Consider the following 22,794-nt stretch of genomic DNA (forward strand, 5'->3'; position numbering starts at 1 on the left):
AAGAAAATTTTAAGTAATGATATTTCTGATAATACAGAAAAAAGTCAACATTTTCTTGCAGCAGCAATTAAAAGTAAGTGAAGGTTATTTAATTATAACACGGCAATAAATCTTGGGCAGAGACAGCACAGTAGGTAGAGCACTCACCCCATGATTGGAAGCTCAGGGATTTAAATCCACCAAACAGCTACCCTGAGGTACCCCTGAGCAAGATACCGTCTCTACGCACTGCTCCCCGGGCGCTGTATTGGTGGCTCCCCACTGCTTCACAGGGTGAATGGGTTAAATGCATCCATCCATCCATTTGCTTCCACTTATCCTTTTCAGGGTCGCGGGGGGCGCTGGAGCCTATCCCAGCTGTCATAGGGCGAGAGGCGGGGTACACCCTGGTCGCCAGTCTGTCGCAGGGCCAACACACAGGGACAGACAACCATTCGCACTCACATTCACACCTAGTGGCAATTTGGATTATCCAATTAACCTATCCCCACAAGCTGCATGTCTTTGGACGGTGGGAGGAATCCGGAGTACCCGGAGGGAACCCACACAAACACGGGGAGAACATGCAAACATGTGCGGCAACAGTGCTAACCACCGTGCCACCGTGCTGCCTTGGGTTAAATGCAGAGGACAAATTCCCTGCGGGATTAATGAAGTGTACAAAAAAGCCACTTTTTACTACAAGCCTCATCCAAGCACTTTTGTCGCTTTGTGTAACATTAACACACACTTACACTCAGATTCATGCATCAAGGGCCATTTGGGATTCAGTATTTTGCTCTAAGAATACTTTAACCTCCTAGGACCTGGCGTCCACATATGTGGACATCACATTTTGGGTTATTTAGACCAAAATACTAAATTTTGCTCAACAAGGGCCTGATATCCACTTACGAGGACATTATACTGCTACTGTTCTATAAAAATTTTAAATGAATATCGTCATATGTGGCTCTCATTTTTCTTAGAAGCAAAAATTAGGTAAAAAATAAAAATCTGGTAATTGTTTGTTTTTACATTCATCGGGTCCCAATCAGCCCAAATATCAAAGAGAAAATCAAAATGCATGCCATGGAAGAGTTCGGGTCTTAGGAGGTTAATATGCAAACAGGAGTAGTTTGGGAATCAGACTGCAGATCTTCCAATTTTTAGGTGACCCGCTCTACCGCCTGACTCACAGCCGCACCAGTGATACAGCATAAGCTAAGTATAAGCACACAAGTAGCCTGGGTAGTGTTTTATCTTGAAATTGAAAGTAAAAGTACAAAGTTTACATTTTTTACACTTTAATTTAACAATAACTAAAGTTACTTAACCTTAAGCCTGCATTATAATGCAGCTAGCCAGAGCAGCTAGCCAGAGCAGCTAGCAATGCTCGGTTGAGTCGTTTGTTTACTTTTGGGTTGTACATCATCAGCTGCTAGCATCTCCTCCTTTGTAGCCTGGTTGTACATATGTTTCTGCATCAAGTGGTGAAACAGGTTTGTTATTTCCACCTTCAGCAGCTTTTCAACCGTTTTCTTGCCTATTTTTTAAAGCACTGTGCTTTGTTGCAGGTTGTAGAGGCTCCCTTTATAGGTATTGAATCCTCACCTGAGGCTCTTGCTTTCAGACATGATATGACATTATGACACTTTGTGATCACATGAAAATTTATACTATTATTATTGCGATCGCTATGATATGGCACAGCAGTATCAAACATATTAGCAACATACTTACTGTGCTGTTTCTGTACAATTTTAAATTTTCCCCCTAAAATGGGATTAAGAGGTATAGTTTCTTGAGAGGATTTCAAGTCAACAAATTACATTAAAATGTGCTTGATTAATATTTTGCCCTTAAAAAGTTGATCCAAATTTTCTGTAACAGTTCAAAGTCCACTGCACATGTTCTCAGACAGGAAAAGACTACGTTCTCCACGAGGCTGCTCACACTCCAGTTCCATCCAGACCCCTATCTTCTTTCTGTGATTAGTATTTCTTCAGCCTCCCTCTTCATTGCTTTAATTTGCATCTAAAACCATTTAGTAAACTAATCCTTCTAATAGAAGTAAATGTATAGACTCTGATCCCTCAGTGCTCTGACCTCTTCCCTCTTCTCTGTGCATCCTCCCCCTGACAGGAGAATGAGAGGCACTTCACTTCATTAGGTTACTAGTTTCTTATTACCTGCTGAGCCCCGCGCAGCCCTCGTCTTGCAATGTGTGTGTGTGCCCTGTCTGTCTGTCAAAGCAATGAACTCTAATAGTCTCAAATGTAAGGTGACTCATCTGGAATGAGCCATTGTTCTTGATTACAAATAAGACTGGGACCTCCATTATTTATTTCTACTGTTTTTTATATATGAGAAACACAGTATATTTGATTTTCCATCATATCAGATGAAAAAAGTTTTAATTGATTCATTTCATATTCATTTAACACACAGATTGCACTGAAACTCCTTTGTGTTCATGCCTCGAAATGCTTGCCTGCAAGTCAGAGTCTAAAATGAAACATTTCGATCATGTTGTTAGAATTAAGTTCTTTTTCCCAGATGAATTTCCTCTCTGGCTCAATCTCGCTTGTGTGCATTAATCTAAAATTGAAATGGCGGACAGATGTTTCTTATGTAAGACACTGCAGATAAGCATCTCAATCAATGGACTTTAATGCAGAGGCCAGATTGCTCTGGAGGATTGAAGCTTGCTGTGAATCGACAGTTACAGGGATAGAGACGTAAACTGGTGGATCAGTGCATGGCTGACAAAGACAGAGGGCAGGAGAGCAGGAAAAGCATCACATCCAGGTCGCTTATGCAAAACTAGAGGCACATATGATGAATATTTCAAAAAGCAATGAGGTGTGTTTTGTTTTAACTCAACCTGATTCTTCACTGCCTCACAGTTGAGCTGCAGTTTGTTTAAAAGGATTGCTGATTTGCCCAAATGTGCCATAGCTTTCTTTATTTAGACAGACAACTTTACCCAACCACCTCACCCACTTAAAAGAGGACAGAGGCAGTGATATTGTACACTTAGCATTTGGTGGTGATTTATTACTTATGAGCTTTCTCAGACTGCCTCACATTTACAAAGTCTGCTCCCTTGGTCACCGTGGAAGTCATTGTTGTTGCAGGCAGCTGTTATTGCAGCTTCAGAGGTCTCTAAAAGGGAAACCAGTCGGTCGTATTTCAGTGCCGCTTGTGAGTGCTGCCTTTGGGCTCGTGTAAAGTGAAATATCACAGCAGCCGCCTGTGTTGGAGCTGTATTGGAGTCTAGGCTGCGTGCTGGCACACAGTGTGTGGACAGCAGTCTGCCATTTTCTGCCACATGCTGAGTTGCAAGCGCAGTGTGTCTGTACGTTCAAGTGCATGTGCACTCCCACGCATTTGAAGTACTCAGGCGCTGCGCTGGCTTGGCTTAGAAGACATGAAGATATATTTGAATCTGGCTTTGTCTGTGTTTTTTTTTATCATTTTGTGCACAACGTTTTTTTTTTACTTTGTCAAAACAATCTTATGCAGTGTCTTGACTCAGCGCCACAGCTGATGTGAAGCGCAGCGTAAAGGACAACAAACACAAACAGATCTAATTGACTGTGAAAGTTGTCTTCAGAAGTTTACTGCCACAGCGCATCCAGCAATGACTGAGCTGATTTAAGTCGCTGTTTTTCAAAAGCGTCTTCCAGATTTTCACATTCTGCTCCTTAGGTGACTGTCAAAAAGCCTAATTTTGAAGTTTTGAAACCAGTTTGGCCAGTATGCACAGAGGTAATCGGAAAAAGTTGAATTTATCAGTGTCCATTTGTCTCACCGTGTGCCCTCGCTTGGCCTCGCTGTGCGCTCTGGCAAGTCTGTCACTCTCCTGCGGTGCCTTCCTGCAGCGCTTTCCAGCTGTGCTAACGCTGGCTTGCCTTCATTTCACACAGCACAGACCTTCTGATTCAGACACCTGCTGAGACGCAGCACACTTTGGCAGCAGGTAAACCTTTTCATGCCGTGTCAGGTTTAAGGGTGTTTAAATATTGTTTTCCCAGTCAGCCTGACCACCTCACAGAACGCTTGAGGGAATCTTTTCATAGTTTTTTTAGACACCATCAGGACGTGAGGACCTTGATGTAACTTCCGTTTCTGAATGACAAATTTAAGTAAATTTTCTTAATGCCTTAAGTTTCAAAGTTAGGTAATTAAATCCACGACAGCAGCAGCACCATTACCCTAAATGATTTTAGCATGCTTGGAATGTGTAGATTTTGTTGATATCATTAGAAACTCCTGATTTCTAAAGGCTGGGCATTGGTATTATATTGGACTACAATATATATTATAGCTTTTATCACGCTTTTCTGACCCACTACTTTGCTTATAAACCTAGAATAACAGTATATATTAATGCTACACCAAGTCAGCCACAATATTAAAACCACTGACATGTAAAACTCTGATCATCTCGTTACAACACAATATTGTTTTAGGAAACCTTAACTGCTGGCATTCATGTGGAAGCTACTTTGAAAATCTAAGCACAATCTGCCTAAAGACTGTTGGAGATGAAGCATTTACCCTTATTTGATGAGGCTCTCCCCAACATCAGTGGACCTCCTCAGCCCAGCAGGACAGTGCACTGGACATTTCCCAGGAACAGCTCGACAAAAGATCTAACGCACTGACCTGGCTTCCAGACTTCCCCTATTACAATCCAATCGAGCATTTGTAGGATCTACTGGAACAAGCACAATCTAAGGAAGGCTCCATCCGGCAAACCACGGGACCCAAAGGATCTGGTGCCAACGTCCCAGTGCCAGATACACTGGGATCACTAGGGCCAGATACGCCCTAGTGAATGCCCCGATGGGTCAGTGCTGTTTTAGTGGCACATGAGGGACCTATAGTGCTCTAGTGTTTTTGCCTATTGGTGTGAAACATAGCAAAGGCACAAAGAGTAAAAAAGGGAGCTGCCAGACTCCCCAAAATGCCAAATCTGTAGCTGCCTGATTTTTGATGGCAGAATTTCTTGCATCTTGTGGATAAGGTTTGCAAGAATGAAAAGCTAATTATGCTGGAATCTGAGCTATCGCCCTACTGGCAGTACAAGTCTGTAAGCAAAGAGTTTTTAGGACGCCTGCTGCAGTGTATTATATTTAAACCCTGAAAAATCTAGTCACAGATTCAGTACTAACTGCTTATAATTCTAATTCAGTCAAAATGAGGCCTTAATTACTGACAGGAAGTGTTTTATTGTGTTATGATGCATTAGAGGCACATGTGACAAAATCATTGTAGATTTTAAGCCAGTTTTGTTAGCTACATTTAGCTACATCTTTAACTTTTTTTAAAAACCATTGGCAAATTACTGGAATACACCGGGCGGGGTTGTGTTTAGTTCGGGCTTCAATGTGGTCACTGGAGACCAATCACATCTGCTTAAGACAATGCTTGGAATCCCACCAAATGTGGCACCCTGCTCTGTGTGGTATAAATTATATGACTAACAATGTAACTCAAATTTTTGGCAGAAGTTGCATTAGATTGTACAGAGCAGATGAGGAGGGCACGGAATAAGATAAGAAACTGCACAGTGAATACAGCCAGTTTTCAAAATAAAAGACTCAGGTGCAGACTGTGTGCTTTGCCTCTGCAATGCTTCTGTGGTGCTTTAAGCTAATATTTGTGTTGTCTTGTGCTGGATAAACTTTTATTGTTGTGTTTTTTAAAATAGATCACTCTTGTCAGCAGCAGGGATCCTGTTTTCCCTTTTTTTGAATCAAGATGGTTCTGATTCCTGAAAACATGACAGCAACCAGAATATGTTTACATCCTTTAATGTATCTGTTTTGTGATGAACTCATGGCATTTTCAGGAAATGTGAGCACTGAGGTGTGTGAATTAGTGTCAAGCTGAGAGGTTGCCAGACAGGCACACACATATATAAATAAACACACAAAGATGGACACACACACATAAATACACACCTGCACACAGATCTGGATGAGATAGACAGGCACAGTCTGCATGTCTGTAGGGAACACTAGGAGGTGTCAAAAACCACGAGCACATTATTATCACCTCTTCTACTACCGCACAGGATCTGAAAGACATCCAGCCTTCATCATTCAGACACACACACACACACACACACAAAGAAAGAGAGATGAGTAATAAGACAGCCTACTCTGTCTGCTCAGAAACACTTCTGCATAGTTTAGGAGGTTCAGAAGCACCCATGAGGAGAGGATGAATGAAACGGGCTGGAACGGCAGGGAATTGGCTCAGTGATTTAAATGCTCGCTGAATAAAGACAGAAAAAGTAAATAAATAAATGGGTCACTTCAGTCAGTGGCGATAACCAATTTCTCATTCCCTTTCTGTAAAGCCTATCGGTTTCAGTGGGATTGTCAGAGCTGGGTTATTCCATGAGCAAAAAGGCAGCGAGAGAGGGAGTATGTGTCACCCACTGTTTCGCAGTACTGAGCTTAATTCTAAGCATTCAAATCTGTTTGAAATCTCCACATCTGGGGACAAACAAAATGTGAATGAAAAAGCTGCATCATATTTGCCGGGAGGACCAGGAGCCTGTGTAGAGGGGGAGTGGGAAAAAAAAGGAAAAAAGGGCGGATCTACCCAAAGTCCCTGCCAATCATCCAGCACTCCTGGGATGGAGGAGGGGGAGGTGTGGGGTGGGGTTCATTTCTAAATGACAGCCACTTGTCACAGCTTTGGAGCCAAAGCACTCTTCACTTCCCCGCATCCCGCAAGGGGCAAGGGGGGGAAAGGAGACTGGGTGGGTGCTAACGTCAGAAATCATGTGACCTGAGCTTTGCACGAGTCTCTGGTAGATTTTCTCATCATGTGGTTGAAGATGGTGGAGGTGGATGGAGGTTTAAACAGAAGAGCTGGGGTTTAACACAAGGTGGGCCGAGGCTTTTTTCTGTTTTATTAGACTTTGTTCTGCATCAGTCCTGCAGATTCATTCATCCCAGTCTTAGATGTGTGTTATCAGGTCAGTCTCTTTTGTTTTTGGCCTGTTGTCCTAGATTACATTCATGTCTGCTGGGTAGTAGTAATGTATGGAATTTACGTCATTTGCTTCACTGCTTTTATTGTTAGCTTTACTGCTCAAAAAATACCCATTACTTGAAATGCAACTGGAGGCTGGTGTAGTTACAAAGTGTTGTACGGTGGTTCCACACTGGATGCTGAACTAAACTTTGAGGTGCTTTATCTGGTATGTTGTTGTGTGCAGATTCATATATATATATATATATATATATATATATATATATACACATATGATTTGTCATTTATTAAAATTATAAATATATATTTTAACTCAAAAGTACAATTTTTAAATTTAATGTTGCTGAAACAAAAAAGTAATAAAAAAAATAAATATATCTCAGGGCAGGGACTCTTCAGTTTTTGGTTGCCCAAAATAAATTTAAGTAGCCCGAATAAAAAAGAGAGCAATTTTTTTATTGATGTTTTGTTTCCTGTTTTGTTTCCTTTACAATATTATACATTAAAGTATATATGTAGTAGTATTGTAAAGGAAACAAAACATTAATCAAAAAATTGTTGAAAAACAAATTACAACATTATATAAAAATTACAATCATCAACTCAAATACTTGGTTCTAATTGAACAGAAATTTCTATGAACTTGTAAGAACTGTGTAGGACATGAATCAGTCTGTGTCAGATCCTGAATTTGAAATTTCCACTGAAGTCACGGGTAAGAGGCAAGTGGAACCAAGATCTAGGCCATTTGCTTTTTGAAGTTTGCAAAGACTGCTAAATTTTGCCAGTGGTAGTTCACTCTTTGCAACATAGTACGCTGTTCTAAACAGATTTTTTTCAGGTTTATTTTTAGTATGTTATTTGCAATTGGTGTTTGTTCTGGGAAAGATATTGCAGACTGAGCAATAATGCATTTCTTGCATTTCTCATGGGTTCTAATGGGGGCCTTTCTTAAAATGACTGGTCCCAGTAACAAAGGCGCTTGTCGACTCAGAAATCGAGGGAAAACCAACAACACACCCGGCAGAACATTATGTTATTTACACGGGTGCACATAAGTGGTCCGCATGTGCGCATTTGCTGTCAAAATAAAAGACGCGCACCAGATAAGTTGCTGCAACGCGCGTTTGCGTCCATATAAAAGGCACTGTTTTTGTCTGCTAGAGTGGGATTTTCACGGCACATTCTGCACCACATCTCTGTGCGTTCATCATTTGTTTGAAGCCAGCTCACCTCCTGCAACCACTTTTCCGAGAATACGCGCTTCTTTTGTGGTTCGGACTCCTTCTGACATTTCTTTGGAGGTGGAGGAAAACCAAAGTAATTGCTTAAAGGAGCTTCTTCGACATCTTTAAGAGTTCTAAACAAATGTCTGTCCTCCTCCAGAAAATCTTATGTACGCAAACACGCGTTGCAACTTCTTATCTTGTGCGCGTTTTTTTATTTGACAGCGAATGCGCACCTGCGGACCACTTATGTGCAGCCCTGGTTATATAGCTTGTCATATTGCAGCCACAGAAATTCTTTTGTCCATGAAACCATAAAGCTGCACTTTCTTTTTGCCTTATAGTCTGAATTGTCATAACTTTTCCGTTTTGTGGTAAGCTTTTCTTTGGCTGTCACTTCTTCACCCTGACCTGTCTTATTTGGCTCAGCAGAACTAAAATATATATCCTGCTGCTTTTACACAGGCACTCACATAACGCTCAGCGATTCTCTGCGCAATCAACCTCTCACATGTTTAAGCTTGCTGCGGGAGATTTCACTTGTCATGTTTGCGTAGTAAGCTAACGATTGATAAGATGATGTCAGAGGAATTGGTGCGCAAATTATCGTCACTCACCAATCAGTACTGTCGCGCGATTGCAAAGTGAAAGAAAAAAACAAGCGCAAATTCAAACGCGATTTCAATATGTCACATATTGACAGTGGCTCACCGATGCCAATGACATAATTACCCAGCTACATTTCCGAAAGAATGCAAAAGCATTGACATATATTTTTCCTTCCTACAATAGCCCGACGGGCAGGGCAGAGATAGATTTTGGTAGCCCGACTGGAAAAATCGCTAGCCCCGGGACGTCGGGCTATATTCTCAGCAGCATATTAAACATATCAGGTCCCCATAAGGGGAATCATGTGCTAACGGCTGTCTAAATGACTCGGGTAAAGTTTGTAGCATGCGTGCTTGTTGTTTTTGTCTGCTTCCACTTGTCTTTGCACTAGGATGATGTCGGAGTAAATGTGCAGTCATATTCGTTGTGTTCCCACTAGTGCTGTCAGCGTTAATCTCGTTGAAATAACGTTAACGCCACAACACGGCAAATCTCCGTTAACGAGCTACCCCTGATCGCCCCGTGCATGGGGCTGGACGGCCAACACGTTAACGAGCTAACTGCGCTAACACACTAGTTCCCACCCATGTAATTGAGCATTGCGTGGCACATCCAACGTACTGTTTTACTTTTGTCCATGACGCGCTTATCTTCAGGGTCATACTTCACATGAAAACCAAAATAGTTCCAAACGCCAGATCTGAATGAGGGTGGGGGAGGTTCAATTTGCCATGTTGCAAGGAGAGTTTACCTTCTGTCTCGCTAGCTTGCCCTGCGCTCAGTGAATCTGCGTTCGACTACTCCGCCTAGGCTGCACCTTCGAGCGCAGATCCACTGAGCGCTCAACACAGACAGCATCGTCAGAAGGAAAGTTGATAAAATAAATTAAAAATTTTGTATTGTTCGATACATATGCGTACCGAACCGAAAGTACTGTATCGAACGGTTCAATATCGATACGAGTATCGTTGCACCCCTAATATATATATATATATATATATATATATATATATATATATATATATATATATATATATATATATATATATATGATACTGTTGAGACTGTTTCTTAATATATTATTATGTCATTATAATAGTGTTTCTTGATAAGGGCCCACAATATTTCAGGATCATTTTAAATAATCTTATTTAATTTGATTAATCGTTTGTGTTTGCTAAATGGATATTTCGCTAGAACGTCAAAGTTTAATTTTACACTGAGGCTTCCAAGTAGGTCCAACCAGTATGGGTTTCCTCTCTTACTACACTGTAACTAATTGCTATAACAATGCACGAAACTGCATGTCAGTCTTTGTGAATACACTTGACTTTTTTGAATTTTGACCCATTTGAGAAAAAAATATACACAGAAAGCTATTTCACAATAACACGGTACATTACCTTATTTTCCTTGAGTACACCTGTAATTTATCTGAGCAAAGTTATGCTGCATCAGTTCCTCAGTTAGTTTGTTAAATGGTTAATTGAAGTCATTAATTTAGTGTTATGAGGGTTATTTCACAGTACTTTGAATCATTTTATAATAATATATTGTTTATTGAGATTACAGGAGCATTAAAATACCATTCTCATAATAAGCAAAGAGCTGACAGTATTAAACTGCTAAGCTTATATGTCACCCATCACAGTGATGTAATATTTTTTTATTGGAAGAACCTGTTTTTGCAGATTACAGTAGTTTAAGTGTAAAATAACAGTATGTTGCTGGCAAATCTAGCTGTCCGGACCTAACATTGTAAATTAACAGAAAATGTGTTAAATTGTGATTTCTAATGAAAAATAATTACTGTATAAATTGTCCTTTTGTAAATATATATTTATATATTATATATATATTCTCCTCAGAGTGTTTTTGAGGAACTCCATGAACGCCCTAACTGATTAAACACACACATGTTCTTGTGATGTGCGTAATTCAGGATGCTCTCTCCTGTCAGACGAACACTAATTATGTAATCGACTCAACATCTAATTCACTCTAAAAAGGAGGACTCGGTTTGTTTTACAGTATCAGGATACATCTGCTATTCAAGCCTGAAGTCTCTGATGCCCATTGTGTTTCTCTCCTTTACTAGCAGACCTTACATATAGCTGCACCTGGCAGAGCGATCGTGTTTTTTTACTCCAAGAGTTTATTATTATATTTAGAAATGGCAGCTTATTGATTGATGTCCTGTTTTTCTTGCTTTTCTCTCTCTGTTAACTTGTAGCTCAGGGCCACGTCTGTCTGGCTCATTGGACGCTCCAGACGGATAGCTGTGCTGAGGGGAGTCTGAGAAGAGGAAGCTGGGCACTGTGGGATTTGAGCCAATGACCTGTAGGAGGAGAGAAGCAGCATAGAGAGTTGATTAAAATGGGGTAAGTTTAGAAGATCAGACAGCATGCTGCCAGCAGGAACTGTTGGCTGAAACAAGAGGATTTCGCTCCAAAACTGATCCTTGCAACATGATGCTCACTGTTAGGTAAACTCTGCCCGATCAGAGTGAAAAGCAGATGTGCTGACAGCAGAATAAAGACACGCTTATAACACACTGATGTGTTTGCACATAGGCACAAATAGAGTTGTGGTTCTTTTCACAGCAGCGACTTACTGCCATACACTTTATGTTTAATTGGAAATTCTTGCAACTCACAGAGTGAAGGTTTTATGCTAGATTTTCTTCAATCGTGCCAACAGAATGGGGTGACGCTTAACTGAGCAAAAGAGCCAGAGAAGGAGGAACCTAAAGACCTTCAGTGTCACCAGTGGTTTAGACGCACAGTTTTGTGTTATATTAAGTAAAAGAGGATACAGGGATAAACTGTGTAAGTGACTGAAATAAGATAAAGTGACTAATTTTGTGTCAAATAGTGATATAATTGCTCTGTGTTTCAATAGGACAAAACTACTGACTGAAAACTACTGACCTTTGTCTGAATAATAACCAGATGGACATGGATTTATTTAGATACCTGAACAAAATATGTGGACCCCCAGTCTTAAAGTAGCCTCTTCTTTTCAGGTTTGAAGCACTGAAACTTGAATTTAAAGATTTACTCCAATTCACAAGAGGATTATCACCTAACACTGATGATGGCTGGTGAAGCCTTTCTTGCAGTTGGATTTATTTCTGGTCCAGTCAGGGTGTGCACTGACTAGAGAAGCAACATCAGTTTGACACAGGAAAGGGAGTTCCCAAATGGTGAATGTTTTTATAGGGAAACTTTGATATTACAGCGTGACCGTATGAAGCATTTAAGTGGGTTAGGATGTTAAAGTTCATGAGATTACAATTAGAAAAAGACTGTACAAGTATGGCTTGTTTGGAAGGGTTTCCAGGAGAAAACCTCTTCTCTCTAAAAAGAACATGGCAAAGCTACAACTGAACAAACCACAAGACTTCTGGAACAACGTCCTTTAGGCACACAAGACCAAAGTGGAGATGCTTTAAGAGGCACAGTCTGGAGAAAATCAAGCACAGGATGTCAGCACAAATGCCTCTTACACACTGTTAAGCATGGTGGCGGAGGGGTGATGATTTGGGCTTGTTTTGCAACCTTGCATTGTTTGAGTTAACCATGAACAAATGTGAGGCCGTCTGTCTGACAGCTAAAGCTTGGCCCAAGTTGGTTGCAGCAGGATGATGCAGAAATGCTGTGGTGAGACTGTAAGAAAACAAATACATGGAAAACTCAGTGAACCGAAAAGAAGAGAGGGCCAAAGTTCCTCCACAGCAATGTGAGATGCACACACACCTAGAGACAATGTGAGGTAGTCATACAGAAAATTATCAGGTTATTGCTGCTAAACGTGGTTCCACAAGCTATTGAATCATGGGGTGAACTTACAGGACTGCATGTATATGCCATTAATATTTGATTTGACTAGAAGTGACTGGCCTACTTCCAACTAGGAAATGCAAAACTAAATCAAATGTTCCTGAAATAGACACAGACCTTTTTGGCCATATAATTTTAAATTGAAGGACTCAGTAATACACAAACTGACTCATTAAATTGGAGATTTTTTTGTCAGCGTTCTCAGCAATGCAGTAACTCTGACACTGAATCCAATCATTTGATTGATTTATTTCCTCATTTTGAAGCTGTCCTCTCCGTGCGCTCTGCCATCATATCTCGAGAAATCAGCCCCTGTGCATGCTGGACATGGTGGCTGATTTACTTCCCTGATGGTGGGGATGAATTATTCCTCAGTTAGCTTGGTGACAGAGGGAGCAGAGAGCGCGAGACCTCCAGAGAGCATTTACTCTGGCAGTAATTCAACCAGAGAAAGGCACAGAGAGAGGGAGAGGCACAGGCATGTCGAGCAGGATGCTCCCTGCTATTCAGACACTCACACTCAAGCTAATTTAAAGCCAAATTTCAGATTTCAGCATTTTTTTCCCTCACAGCTGAACTGCGCACATGCATATTGTATGTGTCTTCTAAGCAGAATAACAGAGAAGTCACTCTAAGGCATCACTTAGTTTTGCAAGTAGTAATTTAAAACTGATTATAGAAATAAATCTGTTCATTTTGCAAAAAGAAAAAACAATACTGGATTTCTTTTACTTTGGGATGCAAGTAGGTAGTGAATGCACATACTTAATAACGATCAGATCATTAATGAAAAGAGGGCGTGGTGCACAAGAACCTGTCAGCCAAACATCAAAGATATACAAAAAACTATCAAAATGATTCAAAGGCATTAAGATACTGATCGGCGTAAAGCAAAAGAACATGCAAAACCTACAAAAATGGACTTGAAATAATGTAATTTCCCCGGATCACGAAGAATGATTCAGCCACATGAAGTAATATAACAAACAGAAAAAGCTGCTCTTATTCTACAACAAAGTGTTAGTCAATTCGTCCTTCTCTGTTGTATGTTTGCATTATTAAAACGCACAAATCTACTTTCATTTCCTTTAAAAAGAAAGCGTTTCCTAAACCAGCAGGACATGGGTTTACATGCTTGAGTGTGATTCAACCAGGAGTATTTTCTTACATTACACTACATTTTCCTACATTTTTGTCATTGTCAGAGTAATCTACGTATGGGGATCCAGAGTGTTCAGGTAGCAGGACAGTGCATTTGAGATTAAATGAAAATGTACTGTTACGTGTGCATGCATGGTAGAGAAGCAGCATGCGACCTTGTGCAATGCATAACAAAAAATAGACAAAAGGAGAAGTGAGATATATCCGGCTTTAGATAATCACAGTACTTGTTAGTGCAATCACTCCACTCTTGTTTTCTTAATATGAAATATATAAAAATATCACCAGTCTCCTCCTTGTTCAAGATAAAGATAAAATGATTATGTTTTTGTGAATGTGGTGTGTCTTTCAGACTCTGCTGCTACAAGGATTCGTTTTATAAAAACAGATTCGTGCTTTTTTCTGTTTTTTTGAGCATGTTCATCTAATTAGCAGCCAACAAATAAAATCCGAGGGAAACCGCCCACTGATTAACTCGGATCGCAGGGCTGCTTACCTCTAACCATGTAAGGAATGGCAATTTACTTATTACCGCGAAGCCTCGGAGAAGCGTGGCGGCCTGTTCGTGCTTTAGCATTGGAAAGCATCTGAGTCTGGAGATGATTTGGATTTTATTATTCACATAATGCATCAGGGATGAGCCCTCTGAGTCCCTGTTTCATAACCATAGTCATAATCACAGCCATGACCCTGCGCTACTCACTGTGATGTAGACCCGATGTGAGATATGGAGAATGAGAATTTGTATTGGGCGGTGAACTTGCTATTTGTACTCATTAAAGAGAGCGACAGAGCCACAGTACACCCGGTGCCATCTTGCCAACTGTCTTGGCTGCTAATCTGCAGCTATACTGTCTAACCAGACAGTATAGCAGTATAGACAGTCTGAAGGAAAAAAGCAGAACCATCCGCCAGTGGACTGCCAGGCAGTTATCTTCATTACTGTCCCCTCAGCTTACTGCTTTCTCTTAACATCACACTCATTTCCTCTTCGTCTGTCTCATCTTTGTCTCATCTACTAGGTTTCTCTCATTTTTTTCACTATCCTCCACTATCTGTCTCTCAATCTCATGTTTTAATAGCCCGACAAGCCAGGCAATAATCCCTCTATTATTATTCTTGCCGCAGAGAAAGGAAAAAAAAAGAAATAGCCCAAGGGGGCAGATAGAACGCCATTTGTATGATATAAATGTGATTACTCTGGTGAACGAACCAGGCTTCAGAGACACTGTCTCTGTGTCCAGAGTTGTGGTTATCCAGTACATGTGGTCTGTGTAGTCGCCAATGTGGCTGAAGAAGACTGATCTGTACTAAAAGGTCATTTTACAATCTACACTGAAGAGTAATGTTTCAATATTGAGCTGTGTTATGATAGAGGAAACATCTAAAGTAATGAAATTCACGTTTGAGGCTGTGAGCTAATGTTCCAAGATGTAAAGTCATTTTGTCAATTTCTTGCTTGGGACCATGAATAAAGACATTCTGTCCTTTCTCGTCTTCATTGCTGCAGGCTGTGGATCTCTGTACCAGCTCACTGCACATCTGAGGGCCACTCGCTCTGCCCCGAGCCATGCCAGACGTGAAGCCTCCCCCGCCATGTGACTACCCCTCTACCTCCTCCGTCGCGGCCTCTGCCGGCTCCCTTGCTGGCTGCACCTCTCCGCTCGACCTCGTCATGGACATGGAGCCCTGCATCGCCAACCTCCCCTTGTCTCCTGACCCCCTGTCCTCCTTCCCCCGGCACAGAACCAGCGTCCCTCACTATCCAGGGTTTCATGGTCCACCTTTTCCCCTCATGGCCCGGTGTAACAGCAGCACCTTGCTTACAAACTTGGGGCTCAGGTACTGTTCCGGCCGACAGGGCGCTCTGGGGATGGAGCCAGGTCAGGGAGCAGCCTCGGGAACCTGCATTCATACTGGAAGCAATGGCAGCAGGCCTTACAGGAGTATGGAGAACTTAAACTGGAACACTCTGGCAGATTCTGGTCTGTGCTCGCTCAGCAGTGCTCCCTACAGGAGCGTGGACAGTGAGTTTATCTTACGCTACACCTCCACTAGCCACTGGTATGATGGGTCTCCAGACAGCTCCCATGGGCTGGCACCCAACCCAGAAAGCCTGGCGTTTTACCCTCGACCCGGGCTGCCCAGGAAGGACCTGCCACTCTTCCCTCAGTTGCTGTTTCCAAGTGGTGTGGATGAATGGGATGCGAGGAAGGGCCTAAGAGAGAAACTCCGCCTTCAGAGTGCAAGGTCAGCTGTTGAGCCTCTGAAGCTCCTCCCACTGCGCCCTACGGTGTCCCCGTGCGCTGTACCCATGGAACGGGAGAGTGTGCATCACGGGAAGTCAACAGGTCCTGTTTCCAGGCCGCCCTCTGCAATGCGCATCACCAGCCCAGAGGAGATAAAACAGGAGGTCTTGAGGCGTTTACAGCTCCGTCGGCAGAATAGTAGCCCCAACCTGGCTCTCCACAGCTCCCCATCCACCCAGCAGGCAGTTAAGACATCCTACACAACAGACAGTATTTCAGGTAACAGAAGCAGATCAGACTCTACATTAGAGCCTCGAAGACCTCCTTTGGGACGCTTGCATATACCTACTTTTGAGGAGTTTAAGAGGATGCGGCAGATGGAGAGGAAGCAGAACCTTGAGTCCACAGTGGATGCTACACCATCTGAAAAACCTGTAGCTGACCTGCAGCAAGACCCAGGAGCATCAGATGGTGCGATAATCCTTTCAGACCCTCATTTGGAAAAGCAGAGAGAAAATCCCGAGGCCATCACCTCCTCAGAGAAACGTACATTCAACACTGTGAACGCCAACGGCACTGCAGCTCCCGCTCCCTCCTCCATCTCTGACACCAGCACGTACTCTCCCATCCGCACGGGGCCCTCTCCACGTTCACCCCTGCCGCCCCAGGGTGGCTCGGCCCAGGAAAAGGCCAGCAACGTAGGAGGGGATGATGGGAGTGCCAAGCGTAGGAGGAGCAGTCTGGAACCTGCTGGGTCTGTTCCCTTTCCGCCCAGCAGGGAGAAGTGGGAACGACCCTCCAGCTGCTGCCCTGCTCTTCTGCTGGACGGGACCGAACTGTCTAGCTATGGAGCCAAGATCTATAAGATGAAGGATGGTCTCATTGGCTCTGCACTGGACCTGATCAAGAAGAGGTTAGTGGAAGAGGCGTGGCAGGAGAGAGAGGAGTGCTGTGTATGTGTTAGTTGTTGTAAAGTTAAACTTAACATGTTGTCTATAGGTTAAAATACATAATATTACATAATAGTGGTGGGAACAACCATGTCTATGGAGTTGTTCCCTATTTGTCTGGCATGCGACTGCACACATATTGGCTCCATCACAACCAAAGATACATAATGTATCTAGAATATATCCTTATTTATTAAAGATCAAGACCTTTGGGCTCAAGGAATAGGTTTATGATTAACTCTTAACTTGCAGTACTAGTACAGCAAAGTGTATTTTGTACATACAGTGGTGCTTACAAATAAGCACGTTCTTTTAAAATCCAGTTAAATCTTTCTAATGGAGAAATTAAATCTCACAATATACATTATCCGATCCTTGTAGGGGCTTACAACCGCTGAAGTGCATGTGTTTATCGGTAAAGTATATGCAGGTACACTTCCAGCGTTGTATCAGTGTATGCCCGTCCATCTGTTTAAGCCCGCACGTGCTGTTGTGTTATTGATTTATCTCAGTTATTGTGATAACAGCTGTCGGAGCTAACAGGGTTGGCTCTGCAGACGAGACTGTGGGCGGGAGCCTGGCATGAGGAGGCAGTGACAGACTGGAGGACGCAGACTTGTTGTTTCCCTGGTTCTCCTCTCTCAGTGTCATCTGTTGGCTAAATAAATGCAGGCTTCACTCCACTGTGGTTCATTCTGATCAAGGACAAACAAGGGAAGGGTGTGTTTTACAGCACTGGGCACCCATTTAGGTCTTCTTGCAGTGTAAATATTAGACCCCAAACAAAGAGCTGCTTGATTGATGAGAAATATAAACTCCCCCCCCCCCCCCCCAACTGCCTGGTTTTGCTAAATGAGAGATAGACGGTATCTTTCCCTGCCAGTCTGGACTCTCCGCTCACTGTCGCTCCTTTGTCTGCACTGCTAGAAAGAATGATGGATGACTGCATGAAGGCAGCAGAAAAATATCTGCTGCGTGTGTGCGATTGTATAGATACAGAATATGTTCAGTATGTAAGAGAGCAGAGCTGTAGTCTAAGGCTGCAAATAACAGTTATTTTATTTTATTTTTACGATCAGGCTTTATAGACTATAAAAGCGTGAAAGATGCTCCAAGTGATGCCTTCAGGAGGCTTGTTTCTTTTCCTTTAATCTTTATAAGAAGACCAGTATTAGCTAGCAGCTCAGTGGACCTGCATTTGGTCACACTGGTTGTGAGCATTACAGTTATTATAGTTATTATGTGTTAGTTTGAGTCTTTTGAATTATGATTGTATTTATGACCAATGCAAGAGACAAGCTTTAGGTTAAATTAGTATAAATATTATAATATAAGCAGAACTTTTTGAAAGCAGTTGACTCACAGTCTTGTAGACATCCAGAGTCTCAATAAACACGTCGATCAGAGCCTCATCAGAGAGGTTGTGATAACAAATTTCGCCAAACTAACAAATACCAAAAATTAAGGATATTTCCTCTTTAATTGAAATGTATTTTAATTATGTATGCATGGTTTTTCACATCCATTTTTGGTTTTAGTTGAATATTTGCTTAATACTGCTAAACACAAAGAACAGCTGAATCTGAGTCTCTTTAAATCTAAGAACAAACTTTTATACGAAGCATGAAGAGATGAGGCAAGTAAGAGACGTTGGTTTTTGCAACAAAATTTTGTGGCAGTCTTTCCTAAAAAATTCTGAACTCTTTGAATAAAACCCAGAAATCACAGTGACAGTAAAGGAAACAGTTTTGAATGTCCCTGCAAAATTTCCTGACAGTCAGTCCAGCAGTTGCAGAGCTATTTCACTGTCTCCCAGTCCACTAATCAATTACTCAGCTGATGCTGTCAGCAGTATTACAGTGCTCGTAAAGCCCGTTCACATCTCCAGCATCCGGAGCGGATTCATCTTTTATGTACAAAAAAAGCACCCATAATGCAACACACCCCGCACTCTCCTGAGATTTAAATACAGCCCGAGGCTCTGTGAATGTTTTAATACTATGGACATTTATTAGTTAATTAAACATGACAGTATGCTGTGTGATCGCTGCACCCCGAGGTATCTGACGTCCGTCGCGAGTCTCTTTGTTTAGGTGTATCGTGCAGGGCGTTGTGCTTTAGCTGCACTATTACAGTAATATTCATATTATTACACCTGGGAGCGTTTTTTCATAGGCTGAAGCATAAAGCTGCACCACCGCGTTAATTGCACTCTGCAGTAATAGTGTTATATAGAGACGTCAAGAAGAAGGTGGTGTGTAGGAGATTTTATTTTTATTTATATCTATTTTCTGTGTATTCGTCTCAATTGAACGCACTCGCCCAATCAGATTCAAAATGAATTCATTTGAGAGATAGATGGATCAGTGAAGGTGACAGCCAGGCTAATTTTGGTGTCACGCCGTGCAGTGTTGAGTGCTGATCTATCACATGCAGCGGTTTCCTGATAAATTAAACTACAGGTTATTGGATCCCATGCATCATCCAGAGTGTGACAGCTAATACTGTGATAGAAATGCATTTTAATGACAGTTTGTTTAACGGGAAAGCGATCGGATGCTTCAGAGCCGGGGGATTAATTGTATTGGGCTTTTTGCCACGCTTTGATTTGGACATCTTCATCTGCTGTGCTGGTGTTTCTTGAGAAACAACGTGCAGGTTGCCAGAGTTTCATGCAATTTAATCTGCAAAGAAGAAAGTAGTTGAGCTGAAGCGCACGTAGCTGCCACGCAGCATATGAAGGACGTTGAAAACATTTTTTTTTACGACATGTCCAGAAAGGGCTCAGCAGTTTAACTGCTTTGGGAGGGACAGAACTCAGAAAGACACTGTTATGTAAGAACCATTAGAGTAATAAGACCTCGTGTTAAGTCAGCACACACGCTGAAGAGAAGCCAAAGGAAATTTAATAGCAGAGCTGGTGCTGAAACAATGAATCGACTGGTTCTGGGCCCTGAGAACACCAATGAATTTCTTATTTTTCTATTGGTTATTTGCCGTATTAATATCTTTGAGTTATTTTTTTCTACCATTTTCCATCAATGTATGGATTAAACAAACAAGTAATGAAGCAGTCACAAGCTGAATGAATACATACTATGACTACTCTATTTATGTAAGTCTAGTAGTGGCTATTACTGATATACCTACTGTGTGGGGCTCACTTGTGACCAGTTGGTTTTCAGACACTGTTTGGCTGTTTGTAGTGTCGAAGGACCTTGGCAGGGATTTTTTGGTCGATGTGGGTTGCAGGGTGTAGAACAAGCCTGTGCTTCCCAGACCTAAAACTCAAAGAGGTTTAGGTCTGGGAAGATTAGTGTAGTTTTCTCAGAGATTCCCAAAGGAAAACTGCCGTATAACGACATAATCAATCTTATTTATTCTACCAGTTAATGTTTTAATGTTGTGGCTGATTGATGCTTTGTTGTTGTTACTTAAAACACAATGGAGAAGACATTTCACTCAACATTACAGTAAAGCTCGAGCCAGTTTTACTAAACTCTTGGGTCAAATTCTTGAGACTAACCATCCTCTGTTCTTGTCAAATACACGCCTTTGTGAAGAAAGTCAGTATATCAGGAATTTACAGCCTGTCTTTCCCTGTAAGAGCCCAGACATCATCGAGACTCCGTTATGGGTTGTGATCCCTGGGGCAGTTAAGCTCGCCTAGCTAATAAAAAAAATCACAAACACCTTTATTTTGAGTAAAATATATATAAAAATATGTCAAACTGATGTCACAACATTTTTTTTTACAATGATTGCAGTAATATGGTAGTTTCCACACGTGGCTACTGGACCGTGAAGTTTAACAGTGCTGAAAAAACAAAATCAATATACAGCATAGCAGTTGGTTCTTTCTCCTGAAGTTAATGGCATAAACAAAATGTAAAACACCACAAATCAATATTTCCTGTATTATTAACACTTCATTTAAATGACTTCATGAAATCACAAAGGACTTAGCAAGAGAGAGGGACGGAATAAACAGGGTAGGCCAGGAATGAACATAGACTGTATATAAAAGAGGAAAGTACCTGTTGGTTTGTGAAGTTCTGTTTCCAAGCCTCAGTGTTAGCATTTTGGCCGCTACTATGATGGTTTTGTTGAGCCAGAAATGACCATATTTGGAGAAAGTGCTAGTCAGCTAACTAGCTTGCTAGCTAGGTTAGCAAGTAGCATGAAAAGACTGTATTGGACAGACACAGATACTTGCTAATCAGTGCTAGCACATGCAAATAGTACTAAAATTTAATCTTGAACAAACTGTTAGAAAAATTAACCACACAGCAAACAAAGTTATTTGTCAGATAATGATAATAATATAATAATATTAAAAATGTTTCACAAGGAACCGAAACTACAAGTGGGTCCAGTTATGAAGCTTGCAGATAGCTACCAGCTACCAGTCCGAATGTTAAGCCTTTATAAAGGTTAAAAGGTTGACCACATAGACGTGCAGACTTTTTGTGCTGGTGTAAAGTTGTGCAGTTCAGCATTAGATTTTATAGTGACTTTTGGAGGGCAGTGGACATCATCATTGTGCCGCCTGTGTATAATTAGCTTTTAAGTTGTTTTAGTCCATTCTCCGAGTAGGGCACATTTACTGCATGGCTCGGCCGTAGAGTAAATGTCCCCTAATAAACTCAGTGTAAACGAGCTCTAATAAACTCATTGTACTCATTCACTGATGCGTTAAGTGAATCGCAACAACGATCCCTGGCCACTTTTAAGGTGCACATCTTGTGGTGGATTTGTATTTGCTTTGGTCTGTTTGTTTTCTGCTATTACAAATGCTTGTATAAGTCCCCACAGGCATGTATTTGTGGTTTGTGTGTTCAAGGATATGCAATTTCCAGTGTAGTGAAATTCCTGTGCAGCAGTTTGTCACTGACTGTGTGCTTTTTTGGGATGTCACAGATCTCATGCTGTCTGTGTGCAGCAAGAACGAATCCCCAGTTGTCAGACAAAGGAATGAAAGAAAACTATAATGCCTCCACGTGTTTGTGCGTGGCCGCGAAAAGGCATTGTCCCCGTGGTCCGTGGGGTTCAGGTGTTAATGTCTGCTGGTGGGCCTAATTACTGTGCTCCTGAGGAGGAGCTTAGGGTTGGCGGGTGGGCTTTGGTGGCCACAAAAAGAGGAGAGGGATTGATTTGGAAGTCTGGGCGGGTAAAGGAGGAGGTGGTGGTTGGGTGGGTGGTGGAGAAGACATAGCAGGAAGAAGAAAGGCATGTGAGCTGGAGAAGGAAGAATGAGGAGTAATGAATGACAGAGATGCTGTAAGCAGAAGAGGGCTCTGCCAGAATTATAATTTCCCCCTTTTCCTTCATTCAATACCTTTTCCACACGTCTTGTTCCCTCCTCTTTTTCTTCTATCCCCCTTATCCTTTTGCTTTCTATTCCTTCCCTTTCACCCTCCCAATCTCCCACCCTTCTCTTCACCCATCTCTCTCCCTCCCCTCCTCTCTACGTCCATCTCCCTCCTCTCTTCACCAGCTGCAGTGCAGAGATCTCCGCCGAGACCCCCGTCAGACTGTCAGGTGACCGGGACGGAGGCTGTGACATCACCGCCCCCTCGGCCGACTGTCAGCCCTCCGCCGTTGCCATGGCAACGTCGGCAACGGCCTGCGGAGCCGAGGCTGGCGAAGAAGCACCTGCAGGAGAAGGAGGAAGAGAGGAAGCAGGAGAATGCGTAAGGATTCTTTCTCTCTCTCTTTTTTTGTTTTTCATGTCTTAACAGCGTTCCCCGTGCGCTCC

At 42.0% G+C, this 22,794-nt stretch overlaps 1 protein-coding gene across 3 annotated transcripts in view; it reads left to right on the forward strand.

Moving 5' to 3' along the window:
- arhgef49 (Rho guanine nucleotide exchange factor 49) overlaps positions 1–22,794 on the forward strand; it is a 77,650-nt gene that overhangs the window by 42,741 nt on the left and 12,115 nt on the right. For 2 of the 3 annotated variants that reach the window (XM_084954913.1, XM_084954914.1), the window contains exons 2-4: positions 11,068–11,215; positions 15,348–16,999; positions 22,534–22,729. In XM_084954913.1, coding sequence (XP_084811039.1) covers positions 15,408–16,999; positions 22,534–22,729 — 1,788 coding nt within the window. In that variant the 5' untranslated portion in view covers positions 11,068–11,215; positions 15,348–15,407. Of the gene's footprint in view, positions 1–6,812; positions 6,893–11,067; positions 11,216–15,347; positions 17,000–22,533; positions 22,730–22,794 lie in introns of those variants that run through there. The other variant, XM_084954915.1, reaches the window with a different exon arrangement.

Source organism: Perissodus microlepis, chromosome 16, assembly GCF_051167445.1.
Source record: "Perissodus microlepis isolate ML-2025 ecotype Zambia chromosome 16, ASM5116744v1, whole genome shotgun sequence".
NCBI lineage: Eukaryota > Metazoa > Chordata > Actinopteri > Cichliformes > Cichlidae > Perissodus > Perissodus microlepis.